Here is a 19,659-nt window from a genome sequence, read left to right as displayed (position 1 = left end):
CTGCCAGCGGTATGATAGACTGATTTAAAAAATGAGACAGGCTGACTCTCCAAATAAAAAAATTCAAAACGCCAAATGGTAATAGCACATATCACTCTATGAAGAACTTTAGTTTTTCACAGTTCTCTGATCGCTGAACTGAGAGACAGATATAAAAATCTCCAGTCAGACAGAGACTAAACACATCATTTCCTAAATCTGGTACCAAACCAAGAATATCATAGGCCTATGACCTGAGCGTTTACCAGTGACCAAATCTCACAAGGAAATTACTCTTTGTTTGGAAAGGAATCTTTGAAACACTTCATTAGATTTGGCCTTGAATCACACACACACGCCACAAGCACTTCCTTTTTTTCCTACACATGCAAACACACATACACTCATATATTCAAGGTGCTCAAATTTTTTTTAAAGGCATTCTTTACAGTTACTCTTTAAAGAAGATGAGAACATTTCAGTATCAGACTCTAACAGTTATTTAGCCTCACAATGTTGAAATTTTAATGCTTCATTTATTGCTTATATTTTTGCCTTGCCATCGGCTGTGTCAGTCATTTACAGTATGCACTGTAAACGTTCATCTGTGAGACAAATCAGTTTTATACTGTGACGAGTGGGGCGGGGCCGAGAGCCGTGGGAATGGAGTGAGGCCGGTGGAGTGATTGGGAAATGAGCGACACCTGCTCCACTCACCGGTCTCGAGTCCCACTGAGGAGATTGGGAGGATACAAAAGAGGAGCGACGACAGTGAAGGACGAGAGTCCCGTGAGGGGCTGTCGCGCTTAAACAAAAACCAAACACAAAATAAAACCCAGGCCTGGTCCTCTCTCGTCACATACCCCCATCGACCCTCGCAGGCCTGGGGGTACTCCCGAGACTGCGCTCTACTCCCCCACCAAACCCCCCCCACCCTCCCATCGGGGGGGGACCGCTCACAGTGACCTGCGGGAACCTGGGGGTAAGGACAGACAGATGAGGCTGGATCGGGCCCCACCGAACATGAGATGGAAGGATGAGGGAGCGACAGAGACGAGCGAGAGGGGAGAGAGGAGAAGTGTGAAGTCTTCCGCGGTGCCTGGCCCTCGGTGGACGGCACGACACTCCTCCGCCGCCCGGTGGACGGCGACGGCTCCTCCGCTTTCGGGCAGTCGGCAGGAGTCCCCCCATTCCCCTGCTCCTCCCCATTCTCGGTGGATGGCAGCAGGCTTCGGCCACCTAGTTTGGTTTAGTAAATAGTAGAAAAAAAGGTTATTGTTTTGGTTGTGTGGTTTTTCAGATGCTAGAATGGCGTCTGTTCCCATGCAAGGAACGCCAACTCTGTCCCTCTGGAATGGGTGCAAGGTGTACCAGCTGCTTTTGGTTATAGGAGAGCAAGTGGGTTTCGATAATATAATTTTTGCTTCGCGGATGAATTAGGCTGTCGCCGTGTTTTTAAAATCAGACTCCCTTGTTAACCAGTTGACTGTGAGCAGAATATGGGTGATGGAAGTGTTTGTTACGATAACCCCGCAATCCGCTCCAGCAACGAAAATCATAATTTCAAACTTTCCGCCGTTTATGACCATCACAAAAGAACTGCAGAGGCTTGGAAAGATCACAAGCCCTGTAAGAATGATTCCGCTTGGATGTAAAAACAATGCGCTTAAACACGTTCTCTCGTTTAGACGCCAAGTCTTTATGTGTTTGAATTCACAGGATCGCACGTTAGAAGTCTCTTTCTGTGTTAATCACTGGGAGAATTCATACATGGTTTACGCCAGCACTGAGAGCCTGAAGTGCTATGAATGTGGAGACTTGGGCCATAAACGTTTTGTATGTCCACATAAAGATGACCAACGTGCATCTACTTCTCGTGGGGATGTAAATGATGGTTTGTGGGTACTTGGGCCATGTGAGTTTTGTATGTCTGAAGATTAGGATGAAGGTCCTACAGAGGAGGGCAAGATGCAGGAGGTGAGTGAGTGAGATTAATTTACGTGCTGTGAAGCAAGTTGGATGTAGTTCTGTCCCTGATAAACATGGAGATGTGACAGATGAGATTGATAAAAGTGAGGCCCAGAGTGGTGTGGAAAATGTGTGTGAAGTTAAGGATGTGGCACAGGCTGATAACTTAGAGGAAAATATGGTTGATGAGATAGATAGTTTATCCCAGTATACGGATGATGAATTAGGAGATGATGAACAGTGGACGGGGTCGAGAGGAACTGATAAAGATTTGTACACTGTTGAAGAAATTAATGCATTTCTTGATAAAACTAAAGGTATAGCTGGTGTTGAAGTAAGTCATTATTTTCCTGATACTGACAAATTTACTGATTCGGTGATGTGGGCTAGGAAGGTGAGTAGTATTGATGAGCTCTCACAACAGAAGCGCTGATTCGGTGATGTGGGCTATGCGTCTAAAAAAACATATTACTGTCCCTATTTAGGTTGTACTTTGTATATATTTTGTTATATGAATATTCTGAACATACAAAAAAAATCCACAAGAAAGAACCCAGGGAATCTGGTCATTTTCTTAGACAAGGCAAAAAGACGGAAAGTGAGGGGAAAAACTAAATCTTAATGGCTTTTAACGTTTCTTTGTCTTTCTGTTTTCTTCCTCTTCTTTTTCCTTTTGCTTATGGAGATCTTGCAGGTGGGATCAATTAATGTAAATGGAATGAGGGATGGGAGGAAAATTAGGTTACTATCAGAAATAATACGATTTAAAGAGTTGAAAACAGCAGCAGGGTTGGTGATGTTATTGTACTAACCCTTACATAACAAATAAGTAGCTATACATCAATGTTGACTATTTATTTTCTTATACGCAAAGTTTATTTATTAGTTTATCTTTAAGTAAACTTATAGAACTTGGAAAAATACTACTGAATACTGAACATACAAAAAAAATTCAAAGACGAGAACTGCTGATGGTAAATAAAAAAAAAAACTGACTTCAGCTCCACTTGCAAAACACTTTAAAGTCCAGAAATCACATTTTGAACAACAAAACTGAAAAAAGACTATGAAATTTGGATTCAAAATGATAATCAAAACGTAGACTGAGTCCGATCAATTCAACCACCCAAAGCTTGACTGTGATATACCTCAAGTTCAATAGTTTTAAAAGTCGTGTAACTAAATAGCACATATCCTCTTATTTTTTACAGGAAGAACACCCTTTGAAGTGACATAAAAAGCTGCTGGTGCTGCTGAAGGTTTTGTGCACAGAAATAGTATGGGGATTTATGATTTTTTCCCATATCAAAAGATGAACAACCTCAATACTACACAATGTGCTTTTTTGTGTGTGTGTTTTCAGAACAGTCTTTGAAAGAGGATAAGTCAAACTGCAAACTGGCAAAACTGCTTTAAATTATTAAATATATCTGGTCTATCACAATCTAAAATAGAATCCACAATCTCCAGCTTCATATCATTTCATTTATGTCCATTCTGTATTGGTGTAATGATTGGGAGATCTTACCTGTCTCAATCATCTGTAATATTTCATATTCCAGCGTCCCTTCTGTTGTTTTGACGCATTATCAGTGCTTATCTGCGCTGCCCGAAGCTTGTACACGACCTTCGGAACGTCAACAAACGAATATATGTTCATCCACACAGTACTGTAATAATCCATGTGTATTTACTGTACTTTCACTGAGATGTATCATGTACTGTACTTTTCTGTCAATAAACAGTTTACTCTATTGTTAGCAGAGCTTCCACGCTTCAAAATAAAGAGTCAAATATATAAAAGTAACTAACACGCGTATAGCCTCACCAGATGCGCGTCCTGTCCTCTCCACGGTGACGGTGGTCATCCATAACTTGTAGTATGATTATTATACATTTGATAATCACCGCGACGCGAGTTATTCCGCGTGTGAGCTGTGTTTACAGACACTTGAGAACTCAGTTGAGGAGGATGTGGTCATCACTGTCCACTCCATCCCCCCGCTGTTGACGCCAGGGGGCAAGGAAGTCGACCGGAAGTTGAAGTCGGCCGCGTGCCGCCATCTTGTAGCAGAATTTCACTTGCGTTAGCATCCCATTGACTCCCATTCATTTTTGCGTCACTTTGACAGCGAATAACTTTACATCTGAGGCGTTTAAAAGACTCCATTTGTCCATTATTTATTTCTAAAGATACACGACAATGTATAAAGGGCTCCATTACCTTCTATGTTACATTATGGCCCCGTAGAAACACAGTTTTTGTAAAAATAGGCTAACGATTGCGTCATAACCACTCGACTCTCTGTCGCACAGTACAGAAATTACCGTACAGACAGGAGGAGAAGCTCGCAGGCAATCGAGGAGACGTCAAGAGATATGGCGTACTGGCGTTTCATTTTAAAATACTATACAAAATAATTAATCAGAATACTTACTCCTGCTCACTTCACGGCCAAAGAACTCCCCGCTCAAGCTCGCCGTCTCTGCAAGATTAACGATGGCAGTTTTGCATGCACAGCTACTAGAAGATTTACATCTGTCAGACAGGTTGCTGACGTCATCAAGCTTAGTTTGAGTCTGCGCGTCAGAAACGGAAGTGCTAAAAATCGCTAAAAATGGGCTTCACTTGTCTCAATTGAGTTCAAATGGGGTCGCTGTGTCCATTTCTTTTACTGTCTATGGTTGACGCAGAGGTGTCAAATTCAGCAGCTCTGAGTGGAGCACACAGCTCAGACTGACAGCTGAAGGGACAAATAGTGGTTCACAAAAGAGATCCGATCGATATATCAGAAGAAAGCCGCTTAGGCGCATCTTCTGATATGGAGAGCGCTTCTGTCTCAAAGAAGTGCGTCCTTCTGTTTGAGCGCGTCTGGACAAAACGCTTTATATCTCACCAATGGAAGCACGCAGAAACGTAAAAATGTTCTTGTTTGAAAGAAGAGATTCTAATCTAAAAGATTATATCGAGTATATAGGTATATGTGTGGCTGTTTGCGGCTAACTGAAGCGGTGCTAAGATGGATAAATAATAATTTGCAATGAGGTGAGAAATTTTACATCGCGATTCTGTTGAAGATCATTCGATCTGTGATTGTCACAGAATGAAATGATCTACATAATGAAATTCCTGAGAATGAGATCTTTCTTGTGATATATGACTTGACTGTTTTGTGAAAAATATATGAAATACACATTCTTATGAAAAATTATTCCTAATCGTTAGACGGAAATTTGTGTGGGGGGGAAATATATTTCTTAGCTTAATTTTACTACTTTATGAATCATAAAACCCCAATTAATGGTATTCTTTGTAATGAAAACACTCTAAACTTTCAAATGAACCCATATATGGGCTGATACCATATAAGGAAGGCTTTGCAAATGAAACACGAACATTTTGCATGCTATTTTTGGACCCGGTACCGGGTCCGCAGAGTTTAATTAAAACTGGGTATGAGATAAGTCAGAGTGGCAGACAGACTGTTGACTAAAATCTTTGAGTTTTTTCCACCTGATTATAGACTGTTATTAGAGACACCGGTTGAAGAGGAGGAGTTTTCTGTCTTCCCGGACCTGAGTTTTTCAGCTAATTTTAGAACATGGCAAGAAATGGAAAATTGATTGCTTTCTTTTCAGACACCCCAGCTGGGACTTTTAAGACTTGCTGGAAAGAAAGATATTTATGTACTGTGTGTAAAGGTGTTTCATCATCTTCAGCTTCAGAATGTGAAGGAGTCTAAGTGGCAGGAGTTTTTTGGGACAGGCGCTTCCCATAAAGGTTGCTGGAGGACCTTGTACAAACCTCCCATTGAGAAAAGAACTGAAGACCTACAATGGAGGATCGTGCATGGTATAATAGCCACAAACAGACACAGAGCACACCTCGATCCACAAGTCGAGGAGGGCTGTCCATTTTGTGGAACTCAAGAAACTGTTTTCCACTTATTCTTTAAGTGTGCAAGATTACATCCATTATTTTATAAAATGGAAGAGTGGTGTCAAACTCTAGGGGAATTATTTACACCTGAAAGGTTTATTTTTGGGCCAAAGTACAGCAGAAGTAAAATGAGGAGTCATGTTCTATTAAATTTCTTATTTGGGCAAGCAAAGATGGCTATATGGTTGTCAAGGAAAAGTTAGTTAAATTGAATGAAAAGGGATCAACTGATGCTATTTCAATATTGAAGGGATTAATAAAATCGCGTATTAGTATAGAGTATAGCTATTATAAGTTGATAAATGATCTGCAGATGTTTACATATAAATGGGAAGTTAATCAATGCATTTGTGAAGTTGAATCCGATGAAGTTTTGACTTTTTATGCTTTTTAGAATTGTGCTAAAAAAAAAAAAAAATATCATTGATGTCAATTTACAATTTTTAAAGTTTTGTAATAAATAGACCGTCAAAGTCTCTCTCTCTCTCTCTCTCTCTCTCTCTCTCTCTCTCTCTCTCTCTCTCTCTCTCTCTCTCTCTCTCTCTCTCTCTCTCTCTCTCTCTCTCTCTCTCTCTCTCTCCCTCTCTCTTCTCTCTCTCTCTCTCTCTCTGGGTGAGCGTGGAGAGCGTGTGGCTCTCTCTTGCATCTCTCTTGCATGAGTTGCAAGTTCGTGGCTGTTGTGCCAAACTAGTTTTCTTCACCCTCAGATATAGCGTGGGATCATTATTGAGGGTCTGTTTACACCGGTTTTCCCTTTATCAATGCCTTCAAAAAAAGTGACCTTATCTAATGTTCCTCCGTTTATCAGTGACCAGTTGCTAACACAATCTCTTTCCCGTTAATTGGTGTCTCCGATTAAAAAAATACTGATTGGAAGTGGATCTCCATTGTTAAAACACATAGTTTCTTTTAGGCGTTTCGCCTTTATGATCATGAAAGATGACGCTGAATTAGACCTTACGTTTAAATTCCGTATCAATGATTTTGACTTTGTTTGTTATGTTCAACAACAGGGGAAATGAAATGTTTCGGTTGCAGTAAGGTGGGACATTTGATCCGTGATTGTCCTGATAAAAGGGAAGCATTAGCAACAGAGCAAAATGTGAATGATGTATTTGTCCCACCCGCGTTAATTCAACCAGACACTGACGATAGAGAGCCAGACGCGATCGCAGCAGAACGAGCTGATTCCAAGGTGATCGCAGCAGAACTGCAAGGGATAAATCAGGCTGATCCTGAGATTATTGTGATGAAGGGGTCAGTAGATGATGCAGAGTCCACTGGCACTGGGTCTCTCGATGGTGGACTCAACTTGACGAATCAAATAGTCACTGTTTTGGACAGTAATGCCTTAATTAAGTTGTCAGAGATCTCGCAGTGCGAGGGAGAAAAACAGCCTTTGATGGAGAAAATAGGCGAGAATGATGGCATTGACATAGAGGCAGAACATACACTGTTTAAGGTACCACTAAAATGAAGGAAAAGTAATAATAAAAGTGATTTGAGAACTGCAAAGAGAATGGATGTAGGTGAATGTGAAGACCAGGCAGACACAGAGAGTGGCAGTGAATCAGATTGTAGCCTCTCTCTTTCACAGGGTGAATGTGTGAGTTGTAATTATGAAGTGGAAGATATAAAACTGTTTCTTAAAGCAACAAAAAATAGGAGAGGGGTACGCGTAAACGAATATTTTCCTGATCTGAAACAGTTCATTGAAAAAACAAGGTGTCTGATGACTGAAAGCGTTTTTACCAACAAAGAAATTTACAGGTTAAAGAAGATAGTGAGAAAACTCAATTCTGAAATAAACAATGATGGTGGTGAAAAAAGCTAATTTAATGATAATCATTGGGTTGTCTTTGCCGTTTTGTTTTTTATTCTTTATGGGTGAAGTTAGTGTTGCTTCAGTGAATGTAAATGGAGCAAGAGATGTGAAAAAAAGAGTAATGTTATATGAAATCTCTAAACAGAAAAAAAACAGACGTTCTTTTTCTACAAGAAACTCACAGTGATTCTAAAAACGCTGCAGAGTGGGAAAGAGAATGGGATGGGATCTCTATTTTAAGTCATCATACGGCTATCAGTGGAGGAGTTGCTGTATTATTTTCTAAAAACTTCAAACCGAATTCGTATGAGGTTGAAGAGATTATAAAGGGCAGACTTTTAAAGGTTAGAGCAGTATTTGAAAATCACATTTTTGTTTTTATTTGTGTTTATGTCCCAACCTCAGAAGTTGAAAGAATGCTGTTTTTAAACACTCTAAATTTAACTTTGCAAAATTGTGATAGTGAGGAATTTTTGTTTCTGGGAGGGGATTTTAATTGCACTGAGCAAACTATTGATAGGAATCACATAGAGCCTCATGAGCCATCTCGAAAGAGACTTATTCAAGTAATTAAAACAAATGAGTTGTGTGATATATGGAGACACGTCAATGGTAGCCTAAGACAATATACCCGGTCTCATACCCGTGATAATGTTTTTTCTCTTGCTAGGTTAGATCGATTTTATGGCTTTAAACATCAGTGTGGTATTTTTAGTAAATGTTTTATTGTCCCTGTTAGTTTTTCTGATCATAGCATGGTTTGTTGTTCTTTTATTTTGAACTCCATTAGGCCAAATAGTGCTTATTGGCATTTTAACAGTTTTTTGCTAAATGATAAAAATTTTAAAGACAATTTTAATTTTTTGGGGGAAACATTTAGAACTACAAAGAATACATTCCAATCATTGAGACAATGGTGGGACTTTGGTAAGGTTCAAATGAAACAATTTTGTCAACAGCATACTCGAAACATTACTGTGCAGTTATCGAAATCTATGAAGAACTTGGAGGCTTCAATAGTCAAACTACAAGAGTTAGCAGAATCAGCTGGGGGGAGGGATGTTTTGGAAGCTCTTACAATGAAAAAAACTCAACTTGGTGATCTTTTAGGGGTTAAGGTACAAGGAGCTCTGGTTCGGTCCCGTTTTCAGAATATTGATCAGATGGATGCTCCAACATTTTTTTTTTTAATTTGGAAAAAAAGAATGGACAGAAAAGATTAATTTACGCACTGCGCTCTGAATCTGGTAAGTTATTATCTGACCCCATTGATATTAGAAAGAGGGCAGCTTGTTTTTATTTAGGGGAGGATTTGCTTGCGGTGTTCAATGAAAGTTTGGCTGAAGGGCGGCTCCTCCCGAAAAAAAGGATACCTGACAGATATTAAGAACTTGGACCCTGTGTCATTGCTTTGCACATATTACAAGCTGCTCTCAAAAACTTTGACTAGTAGAATGGCCGAGGTAATGGAGCAAGTTATTCATCCGGACCAGAGCTACTGTATACCTGTTAGGTCCATAGTTGACAATATTTCTTTGGTGCTGGATATTTTGGAGGTCTCCAAGTTGTTTAATTTAGATTTTGCTTTGATTTCTCTTGATCAAGAGAAAGCTTTTGATCGAGTTGAACATAATTACCTCTGGAAAACCTTAGCAGATTTTGGTTTCTGTCAAGATTTTGTGGAAATGGTTAAGATGCTGTATACTGATGTTGAGAGTGTGCTGAAAGTGAATGGTGGTTTATGCACTCCTTTCAAGGTTGGTAGAGGTGTAAGGCAAGGATGTTCGCTCTCAGGAATGCTCTATGCAATAGCCATAGAACCATTATTGCAACAGATAAGAGTAAATTTGACTGGGTTAAATATACCTGGTTTTAACTGTAACGTTCATCTATCTGCTTATGCTGATGATGTTATTGTAATAATCAAAAGTCAAAAAGCTATAGAGATTTTAAAGAAATTACTTGAAGATTTTAGAGCTGTATCTTCTGCTAAAGTAAACTGGGACAAGAGTGAAGCTCTAAAATGTGGAAAGTGGACAGGAGAGGAAATAAGCATTCCTGATGGTTTAAGTTGGAGTAGTGGGGGGTAAAATACTGTACTTAGGGGTCTTTTTAGGAGATGAGGGCACTGTACAGAAAAAATTGGGAAGGGATCGTTGAAAAAATTAAAGGTCGATTAGCCAGATGGAAATGGCTGGCCCCAAACATGTCCTATAAAGGACGTACTTTAGTTATCAATAATTTAATTGCATCCTCTCTCTGGCATAAGCTGGCATGTATAGATCCACCTGTGAAAATGATGTCTGAAATTCAATCCTTACTGGTGGATTTTTTCTGGGATAAGTTACACTGGATTACTAAGAGCATTTTATTTTTGCCTAAAGAAGGAGGAGGACAAAGACTGATAAACTTGCAAAGCAGAACTGCAGCTTTCTGTCTACAATTTATACAAAGGCTTCTTTCGGGGCCAAGTGACTTTGGTTGGAGAGTAGCTGCATGTGCTATTTTACGGATGGACAAATCACTTTTTTTGTTAGACCCCCTAAAACTGGATGCCTCCAATATGCCAATTTTTTATAGAAATATTTTTAAAGTATGGAGTCTTTTTAATCAACAAAGGACACCATCGAAATCACTCTTCTGGTTGTTAAATGAGCCCATAATAAATAGAGCTCTTTTAGACATTTCTGCTGTTGAACAAAACATTCCTGGACTAAATTATATCCTTTGCAAATCCAAGATCAATACTTCAAGACTTCTGCTAAATGTAGCTGGACCTGATTTCATGAACATTGAGAAAACAGCATCTCAGTTTTTTTCCAAATCGTAAGGTCGCTCAACTGATGGCAAAGTGGCAGTCTGCTCTTACAAATGAAGAGAGAAAATTACTAACAGGCTATTGTACAGGAGCAGAGACTCCTAATGCTGAAGACCATTTTCCGACCATGTACTTGTCTCCCAAACTAGATGATTGTATGGGTTTGTTGTTAAAAACTGGGAAGTCTTTGTGTTTTGATTTCTTTTCGGTAACAGGGAAAGTCTTGTACAAAGCTTCTGTTTTGGTTTTTAACAAAAAGATTTTAGACAACAAAGTAGATACACCATGGCGTTCTTTCTTACATTTGGATGAGAATGTTAAGCCTGAGTGGAGAGGTTTGTATAAGCCACCATTAACGAAAAGAGTTGGAGATATACAATGGCGAGTTCTCCATGGAGCAATAGCTGTCAATGCTTTTATTTCTATTTTAAATCCTGAGGTGAGCTCTGAATGTCCTTTTTGTTTTAAAAGAGAGACTGTTTTTCATGCATTTATGTAGTGCTCTAGATTACAGCCCTTATTTGATGCATTGAGAAGTCTTTTTAAGGCTTTTAATGAAGTTTTTTTTACGTTTTTTATATTTGTTATGTTTGTTCTGGTATGTGCAGAAAAGACGAATTGATTGTCAGTTAATGAATTTTATATTGGGTCAAGCTAAATTAGCTATCTATTCAAGTAGAAAAAATAAGACTGAGCAAAGGCCTGGACATAATGTTACTGTGTTGTTTTCAACTCTTATAAAGTCAAGAGTGTTGATTGATTTTAATTTTTATAAATCTATGGATGATTTAATTTCTTTTGAACTAAAGTGGTGTAGCAAAGGAGTATTGTGCTCTATGTTTGAGGATGACGTTTTTTTCTCACATTTTTTGTAGGAACATTTTTATGGGATAATTTATACCCTGTGAATTGTTTTATGTAGTTCTGGAAATAAAGAGTATTTAAAATTCAAAATTCTCTCTCTCTCTCTCTCTCTCTCTCTCTCTCTCTCTCTCTCTCTCTCTCTCTCTCTAATAGCTGTATTAGAATAAATTAATAACTGCATTAGCCTGCATATCAATGGCTCAAGCTTCTGTTATAAGCTCTAAAATTATGTTTTAGAATTTGCAATGGAAGGTTTGAGATGACTGAGGTGCGTAAAAAATAGTTCAACACATTTCAGGATGAAAAAAAAATGTTTTGAAACAAATCATTTGAACAATGTCTTGATGTGTGGTTGTGACTCCTGGCCGTTAAAATTATTAGAGAAATAACTCCCGAAGTGGTACACCGCACCTATTAATGGGATGGTCTTTCTGAGTTCTCATTCAAATTATGAACTACATTCGATTTTTATTAACTAAACGCGAGCGCTTATTGCAACAGAAAACTCGGTACTGTTTCCACTGATTAAGAAATATTTGTGTTTGCTTTGGTGGTAATATTAGACCTATTATATTAATAGGCACAAAAATTAGTTTTGCCTATGTCATGAAAAGAGGAAATCTAGCCCTGCCAATGAGATGAAGGGAGGTTATTGAATGTATTTTCATCAACAACAAATGAAGAAAATTCAAGGTAAATATTGCTTGATTAGTTCATTTTATTATTAATAATATTATTATTTGTCATTTCCAAACATGCTATACCTTCATTGGTGTCAAAAGCTAAAAAAATTAAGTTAAATACAAGTATTTTGCATACATGAAATGCTAAGTATTAATTCAAAGCTAATCAGTGAAGCTATCCATTTTTTTCACAAAACAAATACAGAAATGTCATTTCCACCACACTGTCCTCTGTGATTGTGGAAATGACATTTATGGTTACAAAGTACAATTGATATGGATTGCGAGAGTAGATTTGTGTAATACTTTTTTATATTATAATGTATTACAATACTATTTATATTTATATTATGATATTTTTATTTCTAAATTATATAACTTTATATGAATTGATTTTTATCTATTTTTAAGATGCCACCTAAGACAATGAAATAAATGTCACAGGCATATAGCGACAAAATAAAAGCTGACCCTATAAAATATGAAGAGAGACTTAAAAGAGACAGGGAGAGATACCTAAGGAAAAAAGGGAAAAGGAGCAGTAAAAGCAATTGCAGATCTGTCAACGCGGGAGCAACGCAAACAAAGGAGACAGTAGAGAATCAATCAAAGAAATAGACTAGAGGAGATTTAAAAATGCGTCACAATGCATGCCTATGTTTCCACCACCACACTCTCCTGATGTTGCCTAGCAGCCAGAACAGAATGTTGACCTTTCCCCCACACCACCTTCTGCCAGATCTCAATACAACAACAGAGTGGAAGGAGAGGGGTAGCAAGAAACCATCGAAAAGTGTAGGCAGCACTGTATGAGAGTAACGCCAAGCTTGAGAAAGCTTTGCGAAAGGCACAGAAATACCGCCGGCGGTGTGAAAGACTGATTTAAAAACATGAGACAGGCTGACTCTCCAAATACAACATCCAAAATGGCAAATAGTAACAGCACCTAGCACTCTATGAAGAACTTTAGTTTTTCAAAATGCTCTGATTGCTGAACTGAGAGACAGATATAAAAATCTCCAATCAGACAGAGACAAACACATCATTTCATAAATCTGGTACCAAACCAAGAATATCATAGTGCTAATCCCTGAGACTTTACCAGTGACCAAACCTCACAAGGAAATTATTGTGATTGTTTGGAAAGGAATCTGTGAGACACTTAGATTTGGCCTTGAATCACACACACACGCCCGTGTGCACAAACACTCCCTTTCTCCTACACTCACATACACTCCCACATTCAAGGTGCTCAAAATTTTCCACATTCCACATCTCTGTTTAAATGATACAGTTTCAGACATTCTTACAGTTACTCTTTAAAGAAGATGAGAACATTTCAGTATCAAACTCTCACAGTTATTTAGCCTCATAATTATCTCACAATGTTGCTTTGCCATCGGCTGTGTCAGTCATTTACAGTATGCACTGTAAACATTCATCTGTGAGACAAATCAGTTTTATACATCAAACTCAGCACTACACAAATAACAGATGTGGTTATGTTTAATGACTTTGTGAATTGAGTTAAACATTTCAATGAGTTTAAGATTTTTTTCTAATAATATTTCTCTACATTCACGTTCATTCATTTTCATTTCCATCACCACCCTGTCATTTCCACAACACCCTGTCATTTTCATCACCACACACATTTAAAAATATATATATATATATATTTAAAAAGTTCTCATCGCACATTAAAATGTATCCACAGTTCATGAGATCATGCTCTACTTAATATAAAAATTCAAGTTATTTATTTTGTAATAAGCTCTTATCCAAACCAGTTAAGAAGATAAGTCATTCTATTTTTAAATAACAGCTGTATATTGAGATGTGTTGGAAATTACATTTGTTCATTGCAGGTCAGAAAAAAAAATTTAAAATATGAACAGTTTCTCTTGTAATCTAAGTTTGTCCTCTTACAGACCTTAAAACTAGACACTTGATTTAAATTTATGAGACTGTGTTACGTAACTTTTGAACAATTTTTTTTATTATTATTATTATTATTATTCAACTTCACAAGGCTAAAAATGACCCTAGTTGAAGAAACACCCATAAACAACTTTTATTTTTTGGTGCACACATAAAAAATGAAATCTGAGCTCCTTAATTCTTGTTCTTTGTTTGCCAGATTGAATAGATTATTTGAAAGATTGGAAGCTATAGTGGAGTGTTACTGTGGCTACACTAACCCTTAGCATTAATATATTATTCCAATTTCGATACAATCTAGGATACAATCTAAGTTTATTCTCATTTGTCACAAGGTGAACCTTTGAAATGTGTGACGATTAACAGAGGCCTTACCTTACTAAGGTTTGGAGAAAGTCCATGAGGGACAAATTAGGACTTGTCCCAAATGGCACTTTATGAGCACTTGCTCTTATTGACTTACAATGTCCACCATGACACAGGTCTGTTAAGTCCACAAAACCATAGGGTGAGTTTAAAGTGGTCATGACATGAGAAATCAATTTGGCTTGATCTTTTGGCATATACAAGATATTTATACCATTAAGACTTCCTGCAAGTTTCATATCTTAAAACATCCTCCTCATTATTAACAAAGCATTTCTTTTAATCAAGCTCCAAAAATGGCTTGCACGGATATTTGACGTCTTCTGAACTGTTGACAACAAACACCCACTTACATTGAAAGGCTTGGAGGGGCCATGACAGTTTTTATCATAACTCTGAAAGAAGAAAGTCACATACATCTAGGACATAGGTGGAGTTTCACTTTTATGCTTAAGGGGGGCACCCACTGGCAGACGAGCCACGTACACTTTTTTTTATATGTTCTACATTTCATACATTTAATATAACATTGTGACGAGTCGGCTGCCTCCCATCATTTAGCTAAATATTAGCTTGAACTAGTTAGCAACAGTGGCTATTTTCCAAAATGGCAGCTATGGGGCAAAGTGAGTCAAATGCTGTTGGGTAAATTGAGTCAGTATTTCAACTTACCCCACCATAAAGCACTGTAGTTGAGTTAAACTCTGAATTATAAACTGATATTTTAATGTGATATTCCTGGTTTAGTTTCTCATATATACATATTTTTGTAGTTTATTTGATAGGGACTGTGTACAAGTGCACCAAATCCTTCTCGTATTATAATCAGATGCATCTTTCCACCTGTAGTCGCTAATGGCCAACAAACTTTCTGTTTAGTCTGGTTTTAGGAAGGCTACAACTTTAGTGTTCAACACCGAGAGCAAATTATTACTTAAATAAATACAAAAACAAACTACCAAATGACTAATTCAGCGAATCATCCACTGACTGTAATGTGGATTGTAACGCATCTACCTGTTAATGCAGCGGGACCGTGGTCTCCACTCCAGAGAGCAGCACACACACAGATAGTGAGAAAATGCTGCGGAGCGGCGGGAAAAAAAAACACGGAGCAGATTAGCGGAATCAGCGGCTCTTTAGCTGAGCGGGAACAGACCGCTTTGGGCAAAGAGGGGCAAATCAGCCGATGAGGGAAAAGGGGAAGTGGTTCTAACCACCGGGCCACACCTCCTCCTTCTTCATTCTTCATTGGATTTTTACGGCAGTTGGCATCCATAGTGTTGCATTACTGCCATCTGTTGTCTCACTCAAGCTTACTCATTTTTATTTTTTTATTTTTTTTTTTTATTTTTTTTTTATTTTATTTGCCACACCCCTGTGCACGACTCTGCAGAAGAGGGGAGCGCGTGCGGCCGCCAGACTCCGCCCCTTTCCCGGACCCTTCCTTCCTGAACACTGCCCCACCTACACGAACCTTCCAACACGACGAGGACACCAGATACCCTGTTTATTTGGAACGCTCTTCCCCTTTGGACACTATATTCCCTGTTTTTATTTTCTGTTTATAAAAGCGGGGCCCAAATGATCGATGAGTGCAGAACGAATGTGTCTCATTTTAAACTAAAAAAAGGTCAAATAGGCTATGGCTATATCAAGAGCATGCTCACAGAAGAAAACAGAGAACAAAACAGCGTTGGATGAAGTGGATTAGATCCCTACAAGGGCCTCAAATATAGGCCCTAGCCAGTTATGTAACAGTGGAATCATGCTCACAGATGAAAACCGAGAACAAAACAGCGTTGGATGAAGTGGATTAGAGCCCTACAAGGGCCTCAAATATAGGCCCTAGCCAGTCTCTAGAATTCAATGACTGACTGTGATAGGTGATTTCATATATTCAGCATTGAGAAACCAAACATTTGTGTCCAGTTCTTATTTATTTATGGTAAAAAAAAAAAAAAAAAATGCATACATGACTAAGAAATATTTACCAGACATAAATAAACTTAATGATAAATCTCTGTTGGGGATATTAATACATTTAAAATGTTCACAGGTACAGGTAGCTCCAGAAAAAAAAAAAGGAACACGGAACAAGGGACAAATATCACATTACCAATCGCCAGAGAAACATGTTTTACCACAGCATCCAGTTACAGGCACTGAACATCATAAATACTCCCAGCTAAGTGTTTGATCAACCTCAGACTAAATCAGTGACTTTCCAGGCTTCCAGGGTGGGCATAGGCTAAAAAAAGCAATGCTATTCAGGGTTTGTTCCAGCCTGGGTTAGTGATTAAGCCATTCACATTAGTAACATCATAATTTCAGTCAAAATCAGTAGAAACATGTAGAGTATCAGTAGTGCAGACTATGAAGAGCACTTTTGTCCTCCACTAAGAGTGTGAGGAGTAACATTTCTGTATAATGCTCTTCTTTGTGAGGCAGTTGTGGAAAATGCAGTCATTGTCTCAGTTGTAAGAGGATTTGAACAGGCAAGACAAAACAAATGATGTCATAATGGATAAGCATTATTATATCTTTGTGCAAAAGATAAGAAAGAAATAATTGCTCATTATTCCTGTCTAGAACACATCAGCAGCTCTGAAAAATGCATATACTGAAAAACACATCTATTCCTACCTGTTGCTTAGTTTTCTTACATTATTGCTCATATATTGTGTAAGTCTAAATGTTCTTAATTCATTAAAAAATATCTAACAAATCAGTTTTTTAAATTGAAAATTGAAATCCTGGACTTATGACACAATTAAATCTGAAGATCCTCTTCTCTCCATTATTATTATTTTTTTTTTTAGGGCAGTTTCACCTTGAGACTGATTTAAGGATGTCCTGTGTCACTCAAAGCAACGTCTTTATTAACACCGTTCACCTGATTAAAAAAAAAAAAAACAGATTCATAAATGGTAAAAGTAACTGATGTGTCATTTACACAAACAACAACAAAAAGTTCACTTTGCCTAAGTATTTAAAACTGCATCAAGCTGTCATCTTCTGTGTATTACAGTGTAGATTTATATTGTGATTTCAATACCACATCTAAAATGCTTGAACTGTTTTATTGCCATTTTCTTTTAAGCCACTTGTTCTCTGAAAATTTTAAACCTATGTTTTATTTATTCATTTAGTATTCCTATTTAGTTTATTTGGGAGTTGTGATCATTTTTTGATGATCATCTTTTTTATATGTTCTTAATTTCATATATTTAATATAACATTGTGACGAGTCGGCTGCCTCCCATCATTTAGCTAAATATTAGCTTGAACTAGTTATGGGGCAGCTATGGGGCAAAGTGAGCCAAATGCTGTTGGGTAAACTGAGTCAGCATTTCAACTTACCCCACCATAAAGCACTGTAGTTGAGTTAAAACTCTGAATTATAAACTGATATTTTAATGTGATATTCCTGGTTTAGTTTCTCATATATACATATTTTGTAGTTTATTTGATAGGGACTGTGTACAAGTGCACCAAATCCTTCTCGTATTATAATCAGATGCATCTTTCCACCTGTAGTCGCTAATGGCCAACAAACTTTCTGTTTAGTCTGGTTTTAGGAAGGCTACAACTTTAGTGTTCAACACCGAGAGCAAATTATTACTTAAATAAATACAAAAACAAACTACCAAATGACTAATTCAGCGAATCATCCACTGACTGTAATGTGGATTGTAACGCATCTACCTGTTAATGCAGCGGGACCGTGGTCTCCACTCCAGAGAGCAGCACACACACAGATAGTGAGAAATGCTGCGGAGCGGCGGGAAAACACGGAGCAGATTAGCGGAATCAGCGGATCTTTAGCTGAGCGGGAACAGACCGCTTTGGGCAAAGAGGGGCAAATCAGCCGATGAGGGAAAAGGGGAAGTGGTTCTAACCACCGGGCCACACCCCTGTGCACGACTCTGCAGAAGAGGGGAGACTCTGCCAGACTCCGCCCCTTACCTGGACCCTTCCTTCCTGAACACTGCCCCACCTACACGAACCTCCCAACACGACGAGGACACCAGATACCCTGTTTATTTGGAACACTCTTCCCCTTTGGACACTGTATTCCCTGTTTTTATTTTCTGTTTATAAAAGCCTATTCGAGTCCTGACACGTCTGTCATTTGCTCCTCCCGCCACAACATTTATTCCACATTCAAAATACATAACAACAACAAAAAAAAAAAAAAAAAAAAACATAAATAATGCAGAAAAGCCGATTCACGCAGTATTTTTTTTTTTTTTTTTTTTTTTTTTTAAGTGGGGGCCAAATGATCGATGAGTGCAGAACGAATGTGTCACATTTTAAACTAAAAAAAAGGTCAAATAGGCTATGGCTATATCAAGAGCATGCTCACAGATGAAAACAGAGAACAAAACAGCGTTGGATGAAGTGGATTAGAGCCCTACAAGGGCCTCAAATATAGGCCCTAGCCAGTTATGTAACAGTGGAATCATGCTCACAGATGAAAACCGAGAACAAAACAGCATTGGATGAAGTGGATTAGAGCCCTACAAGGGCCTCAAATATAGGCCCTAGCCAGTTATGTAACAGTGGAATCATGCTCACAGATGAAAACCGAGAACAAAACAGCGTTGGATGAAGTGGATTAGAGCCCTACAAGGGCCTCAAATATAGGCCCTAGCCAGTCTCCCATCCCCCCCCTCCCCTCCACACACACACAAGAAAAACAAAAAAAAAAAAACCTTTAAAACTAGTTCAGTTTTGCATGTAATGGAAAAGATATTAAATTTAGTGTTTTTTTTTTTGTTTTTTTTTTTTTTGGACATTTGGAGTATTTTTATTTATTAAAAGTTTTTTTTTTTTTTTTTTTTTTTCCCCATTTTTTTTTTAGTATGCCTTAGGACCAAGCGGCCAACAGCATAATGAATTGATCATTCTGCCAATGAGATAAAGGTATAGCCTACCTGAAAGAACATTACGCATTTCTTCAGGCCCATAGAATTCAATGACTGACTGTGATAGGTGATTTCATATATATTCAGCATTGAGAAACCAAACATTTGTGTCCAGTTCTTCTTTATTTATGGGAAGAAAAAAAATGCATACATGACTAAGAAATATTTACCAGACATAAACTTAATGATAAATCTCTGTTGGGGATATTAATACATTTAAAATGTTCACAGGTACAGGTAGCTCCAGAAAAAAAAAAAAAAAGGAACACGGAACAAGGGACAAACATCATCTTTACAAGGGACTCACTTTGCCCCATAGCTGCCATTTTGGAAAATAGCCACTG

The 19,659-nt window shown here is 38.0% G+C and overlaps 1 protein-coding gene across 2 annotated transcripts in view; it reads right to left on the bottom strand.

Annotated features, from left to right (window-relative positions):
• Positions 1-17,206: 17,206 nt before the first annotated feature.
• The window catches only part of LOC109097371, a 453,088-nt gene continuing 450,635 nt past the window's right edge, over positions 17,207-19,659 (bottom strand). For both annotated transcript variants that reach the window (XM_042748812.1, XM_042748810.1), the window contains exon 5: positions 17,207-17,280. In XM_042748812.1, the coding sequence (XP_042604746.1) occupies positions 17,230-17,280 (51 nt within the window). In that variant the 3' untranslated portion in view covers positions 17,207-17,229. The remainder of the gene's footprint in view (positions 17,281-19,659) is intronic.

This window comes from Cyprinus carpio, chromosome B22 (assembly GCF_018340385.1).
Source record: "Cyprinus carpio isolate SPL01 chromosome B22, ASM1834038v1, whole genome shotgun sequence".
NCBI lineage: Eukaryota > Metazoa > Chordata > Actinopteri > Cypriniformes > Cyprinidae > Cyprinus > Cyprinus carpio.
Note: the sequence above shows the minus strand (reverse complement) of the source record. Positions and strands in the feature narration are given on the sequence as shown.